Source organism: Lemur catta, chromosome 8, assembly GCF_020740605.2.
Source record: "Lemur catta isolate mLemCat1 chromosome 8, mLemCat1.pri, whole genome shotgun sequence".
Lineage (NCBI taxonomy): Eukaryota > Metazoa > Chordata > Mammalia > Primates > Lemuridae > Lemur > Lemur catta.
Window position 1 is genome coordinate 10,203,607 of NC_059135.1, and position 6,784 is coordinate 10,210,390.

The 6,784-nt window shown below is 41.7% G+C and overlaps 1 protein-coding gene across 1 annotated transcript; it reads left to right on the forward strand.

Moving 5' to 3' along the window:
- Window positions 1-6,137: 6,137 nt before the first annotated feature.
- LOC123643807 (small cysteine and glycine repeat-containing protein 6-like) lies at window positions 6,138-6,452 on the forward strand. Its single transcript, XM_045559559.1, has one exon. It carries the CDS (start codon window positions 6,138-6,140, stop codon window positions 6,450-6,452), a length of 315 nt encoding a protein of 104 aa, XP_045415515.1.
- Window positions 6,453-6,784: the final 332 nt, after the last annotated feature.

A 6,784-nucleotide genomic window follows, 5' to 3' on the forward strand; every position in this document is an offset into this window, starting at 1 on the left:
CAGGAGAACTGATAGGAATACGGTGGCAGACACCACTTTTGGCCTAGGATCACATCTCTTTGTGCACAACCCCCCACCCAAAGACGCTTCACAGCAGAACTGCTCCATCTTTGACCTGGCCTCAGCTCAGACGTGCCTCTGGATCTAGGAGTTTCTCCTTGAATGTTGTCTCACAGAAAGTGGTCTCTCACAAAAATCCTTAATGCTTCTAAAGACTACTCATGGTCTAAATCATAAGATACCACTTTTCTTTCAATATGCATCTTCAAAGTGAATGATGATGATTCCCTTTAGTGAATGATCATCTAGTTTTCTCTCCAGGCGTAAAAGAAACATAGATGCTGCACGAAGGTTTTCCTATCAGAAATGGACTCCTCTGTCTGGCAACAGGACACAGATTAGATGATTTCTCAAGGCCCCTCAGGCTTATAAATTCAAAAAAGATTAGAAAAGAATTAACAAAAGCATAAATCACAGTTTAAGTTAATAAATAAGATCTAAAATGAATTAGAAAGAAACCAGAAACATTAACAATACTCCAATCACAGAGAAATGAATTTAGACAGAAAAGCGAACAGCAATTCACTTGAAGGCAAGTAGTGGGGCCCAAGACTGAAGAGAGACAAGTGAACCCAGATAAACCCGTGTCCATCAATACCTGCTCGGTCAGCACAACCGGATGGCATTAACTGTGTAGTCAGGGAAATGGAAAAGCTAAATGAATAATACCAAACTCCAAATGTGCACTGCTAGGTGAATTTATAGGGGAGTAAACAGACAAAAGGCTGCTCAGAAGAGATGGAACTCCGCCCTCCAGGCTAGGAGGAAATGGCCCCAGGAGATGGAAATCTAAAGTAAATGCAGTTACCTGTGTTTTGGTAATAAATGTCTCTCTGAAATTTTGTTTGAATTGGTTCTTTTTGAATAAAACAGGATTTTGAATGCATTTGGGAAAACTGTCTATCTCTAAAGGAAACTCTCATCTCAAAATCGAATTCAAATCATAGATAGAAGTCAGACTGTCAAGTGCTGTGTTTGGGAATGAGAGTCCCGGGCAGCGGGGCAGGAAGGCTGGTGCATCAGCGTCCTCGACTTGCTCTGCCAGCCCTGACCGTCTGCCGGAGGCCTTTTAAGGAAGATTAGGATTTTCTAGGATGTGGGATATGGGCAACCAAAATAAACGCAAATAAAAACTTTTAATGATAAATTTTTATTTTATTAGAAAATTTAGAAAATAGCTGTTGAAAAACAGGAATATGAGATAGAAAAGGAGCAGAGAAAACCACATAAATGGGAAGGAAATACAAACATCAGGAAGTATCTTGGGAATCATGATCCTCTTTGACTCAGCTCAGTGATGTGGACTCTTCTTTTTGGCTGTTTGCTAGTAGGTAGGAAACTTTTCCGAAAGAAAGACTAGAAACATTCAAAGAAGAAAAGACAAAAGCCTAAAATCCAGGGGCAAAGTCACAGCCCAAGAGGATAACTACCAGCACACTCAGGGGACAGGTAAGGAAGGTGAACAAGGTGGAAGAAAGTCCCCAGTGTCTCCGGCCCAGGGACAGAGCCTGGGCCTGCCCCCCTGCCTAGCAGCAGCACTGCCTCTTGCAGCTGCAGCTCTGCCGGCAGCAGCACTTCTGCTGGCAACAGCCCTTCCCGCAGCCCCCGCCGCAGCCACACGAGCTGCAGGAGCGGCGGCAGCAGCAGATCACGGGCGCGCTGCAGCACCCCCCACAGCAGCCGCGGCAGCAGGGGCAGCAGCTGGAGCAGCAGCCCACCCGGGAGCACCTGCAGCTGCTGCAGCCGCCACAGCCACCGCAGCCGCCGCAGCCACCACCACAGCCACCACCGCAGCCACCACAGCCGCCACCGCTGCCACCACCGCAGCCACCACAACTTCCACAGCCACAGCAACCCATGGTGTCAGTAGAGAGGACTCAGGCGAAGGGAGGAGAGAGGACTCAGGAGAGGTGAGGGAGGACTGATGCCGCCTTCTGCCGGGGGAGGCCCTTATATACCAAGGCTGGAAGAGGAGAGGGAAGACACATGATCACTTCCTTGTTATTGTCTATTTTAGTTTCTATAGAAAAACTCAGACTCCTCCTGTTTATTTCCATACTAGACATCTTTAGTCTCATTAAGTCGCTTATTTTCAGTTTAGCTAAATTTACCTCTGTTCCAACTGCTGGCAATATTTAGCAGAGAATCTATCCCTGTTTTCAAATACAGCAGTCTTGGAATAGATGAGCCAGGAAGATACATCTGCCCATTGACGTTTTCCTTGCTCACTAATATTTTTCCAAGGGAATCATATACTTCCCTTCAAACATCTCCAGAAAAAATTTCTAGGGCTTACTTCAGTAGGAGGAGAACATAGAACTTAATATAAAGGAAGCAGCTTGCAATACCTGCTGTTTTCATCATGGTCTAATACGTGGATCTATGTTCCTTTTTTATTTCCTTTTTTAAATTAATTAATTAATTTGTCTATTTTTTGAGACAAAGTCTCACTCTGTCACCCTGTAGTGACAGGCTATAGTGCCATGGCATCATTATTGCTCACAGCAACCTCAAACTCCTGGGCTCAAGCGATCCTCCTGCCTCAGCCTCCCCAGTAGCTGGGAGTACAGGCATGCGCCACCACACTCAGCTAATTTTTCTACCTTTAGTAGAGACAGGGTCTCACTGAGATCTACAGTCTTTTAAAGTCTTATTTTTCACAAGAAGACCTTCGGTCTCAAATATCGTTGGTGAAATTTTCCCAAATGTAAGATCATTTTTTTTCTTTCTTTCTAGGAGGGGAGGGAAGCATCACCAGAACTTCTGAAAATGATCTGAACAATGAAGGAGCTATAATTCTCCGCCCACTCAGGTCTAGACCAGAGCTGCCAATAGAACTTTCTGGGAAGATGAAAATGCTCTATTCTGAGCTGGCCAATAAGGTAACCACTTGTCACATAGGACTATTGAGTACTGAAAATATGACTCATGAAGCTAAAGAACAAAATGTTTCACTCCATTAATTTTGGTTACTTTAATTACCCCTATGTGGTGAGCGGCTGCCATACTGGACAGCACAACTCCAGACTGTAGTTCCCTGAGAGGAGGAGCTACACGTCGTCGTTCTTGGGTTCAATTCGTCAGAAGTTTAATAATTGTCTACTATACTCCAGACAGTAGCACTTGGGAGAGTAAGATGGACGAGAGATGAAACTGGCCTTAAAGAAGTATGTAAGGTTCATCAAATAAGACAGACACAGAAGCAAACCATAATTCGATAGGAAAAGCCCCATACCAGAAGGCCAAATGGAAAACATACAGGGGATCCATTAGTTAAATTCTCAGTGCCTAGCACAGTTCCTGACATATGACACAGTCATTTCTGCTATAACACTTGTTTTTGAAAATGCAAATGTGTCCCCCGGAGATTGATATATTAGGGAACAATTGGAGCATAATACAAATTTTGCATTTGCTTTTGTGTGATTTTGTCCATGAGAAATACTAAACAGGTGCAGAAAACTTCACCCAGCTAAAACACACACACATGGACACTTCAGATACATATTTACCAGCTACCTGTTCACCCATGTTCTATGAACAACACCCACACACATGCGCAGTTGCAATTTTCTGTTCTGTTTTGGATACCCCCCTTCCACCACCTGACAGTAACACATGTGGCAACCTTCTTATGCCCACTTCCACAGCAAACTTCAGGTCTTTTTCATGGTAAAGTGCTTTATTTATTATAGGATATATATATTTTTAAATCATATAGTGTGTAAAACTGCGCACCCTTTTTATTAAGTTCCTCCTTTTTATAAAATGACTCACTGATGAAATTTTTTGAGTGCTGTTTCCAAACTTCAGTTTTAACATAAGCCCTGTGGCTTTTATTGCACAACTTTGTATAGTCCCATGATTTTTAGGAGCACATATATTATGTTATAGCAGAACTGACTGTAGGTGCAGAAAAAAACCTTAGCAATGAATACCGCTAGCACCCAGATCTTGGATTTGAAACACCATTATCCAATAAAAGGAACCAGAATCCTTGGAGGAAAGGCTGATCCCAGATCTGAGAACAGGAAAGAATGAAATGGGTCTTGAATATCTTATGCCAGAATGTAAGTTAATACTCAAAACATGATGGAGATATTTTTTAAAGCCACAGATCAGCTTAAAGATGCTGCCACTGGTAAAATCTGAGACAACTTGAGCATCAAAATAATGATAGTAACAGATTGTAACTCAATGTTCTATGAACCCTCACTGATGCAGACGATTAAAGGCAAGAATGCACATCTTTGACCTAACCAGGTGTTGCTGAATTGCTCTCAGAACTGGTTATAGCAATTTATACTCCCAACAGAGTATGAGAATTACAATCACGCAATGTCCTCACCAGTATTTGGTATCAGCAGATGACTTGAACATTTTGATAATCAGGTGGGTATAAACTATATCTCATTATGGCTTTAATTTGCACTTTTCTGATTAAGAGTGAAGTTGAGCATCTTTTCATATTTTGAGTTTTGTCTTCTGTGACTCCTCAATTCATGTCCTTCATTTGCTTTTTTTCTAATAAGTTGCTTTCCTTTTTAAAAATTAATTTTCTCTTTAGCCTGGGGCTTGTTTTAATCTTTATTTTCAGCATCTTTGTATGTAAAGATGTTTTCTTCTCTTTCATGTATTTTATATTTAATCCATCTTTTTCTTTATTGTATGGACTTTTATATTTTAAGAAATGAATTACTACTTGGAGGTCATAAAGATCTGGATCTTCTTAATGTATAAAGTTTGCTTTTCATTTTTAAATCTAAAATCATCTGGAACTTACACTGATATCTGATGTGCAGAATGACCCTGCTATTATTTTTACCCATATGGATAATCTGTTATTTCCACACCACTAGTGAATAGTCAATAATTTCTTCTGATTTGTAACATTGCTGCATACACAAAATTCCAAAATCTATGTGAATCTACTTCTAGGCCCTCTATTCCTCTCCAGTAGTCTCTCTGCGTCTCTCAGCAACAAAATGTCACACTGTTTTAAAGATCATAGCCTTTCAATAGGTCCCAACATCTGACAGGGCAAACTTTCCTCATTTTTCTTAAAAAATGTCTTTGACATTCTTGGCCTTCTGTTTTGGCCAATGTATTTTAGAGACAGCTGTCAAGTTAAAAAAAAAAGAAAGAAAGAAAAGTTTTTTAAATCTCTTAGTGTTTTTAATAGAATTGCGAGGAATTTACTAATTACTTTGGTAAAGACTGACATCTTTTAGACATTGAGACTTCCCATTCATGAACCTAGTGTATTTCCCCATTTATTTATTCTTTTATGTCCCTCAGTACAATTTAATAATTTTCTCTGTAAAGATTTTGCATTGTCATTAGATTTACATGTTGTTATAATTTTGTTGCTATTTTGAATGAATTCTCCTTTAAATTACATTTTCTATTTGATATTTAAGAAATCTCTTTATTGCTAAATATTAATTTTTAAGGCTTCTTTTTTCTTCTAAGACTTCTTATTACCTCTAATAATGTGAATTTCCCAAATGGAGACATAATATGCAACATTTCTTAGGCTTATTTGACTATAATACTCATTTTAATAAGATTCTATATACCTAATTCATCTTTTTTTTTAAGACTGATTAAAGATAATGTACATAAAATGTATATGCTTATAGTAAAAGACAAATAAATTTAGGGTTCGGAATCTTCTGGGAGGCTATTACTGATTTGCAGCAGAGGAAAAGCTGGATCTCTTCAGCTTAGATCATCTACTACTAATGAAAAGAATCGTACTTTCAGGCAGCCACATTGAAAAAATGCAATGTTTTACTAAATATTTCAGCCAGTTTCAATTCCACTTTTGAAATAGAAGTGAATTTATCTAAAACTGAAATATATATCAAGTTATGTGCACCCATGAGGAAGTAACAAACAGGAAACAAGATTTGCCACAGAAACCGGCCACAACAACAATAAGGAAGTGACCACAGCCAGGTGTCAAGCCCCCAGCAGGAGTATTTAAGGGCCCTGGGCAGAGGCAGAGATCAGTCCTCCCTCAGCTCTCCTCAGTTCTCCCTCCTCCCTTCGCCTGAGTCCTCTCTACTGACACCATGGGTTGCTGTGGCTGTGGAAGTTGTGGTGGCAGCGGTGGTGGCTGTGGTGGTGGCTGTGGTGGCTGTGGTGGTGGCTGCGGTGGCGGCTGTGGCAGCTGCAGCAGCTGCAGGTGCTCCCGGGTGGGCTGCTGCTCCAGCTGCTGCCCCTGCTGCCGCGGCTGCTGTGGGGGGTGCTGCAGCGCGCCCGTGATCTGCTGCTGCCGCCGCTCCTGCAGCTCGTGTGGCTGCGGCGGGGGCTGCGGGAAGGGCTGTTGCCAGCAGAAGTGCTGCTGCCGGCAGAGCTGCAGCTGCAAGAGGCAGTGCTGCTGCTAGGCGGGCCGGCCCGGCTCTGGTAGAGTTTGCTGGTATCTCTCTCGCCTGTTGCAAGCCTTCCCCCATCCCTCCCACCTCTCTTTCCAGCAGCTGGAAGTCACTCCTGTGCACTTAAGGGCTGTAGATTTGACGCCCTCCTCTTTGTCACATCATAAATCTATAATTTCAAAATATTGAGTGATACTGATGTGAACAGCAAGAACTACGGAACGAAGAGACAGCCCAGCTGCTGGAAACAAGTCACACGTTGAACCAATGGCAAATGGAACCATAGGTACTGACTTTTATGTTTTTCTGAAATTCTTTCACACTAACTCCAGTGCCTGTACTTC

What these genes read in the sequence shown, in the direction of transcription:
- LOC123643807 (XM_045559559.1), top strand. Translation starts at nt 6,138, where the DNA reads ATGGGTTGCTGTGGCTGTGGAAGTTGTGGTGGCAGCGGTGGTGGCTGT.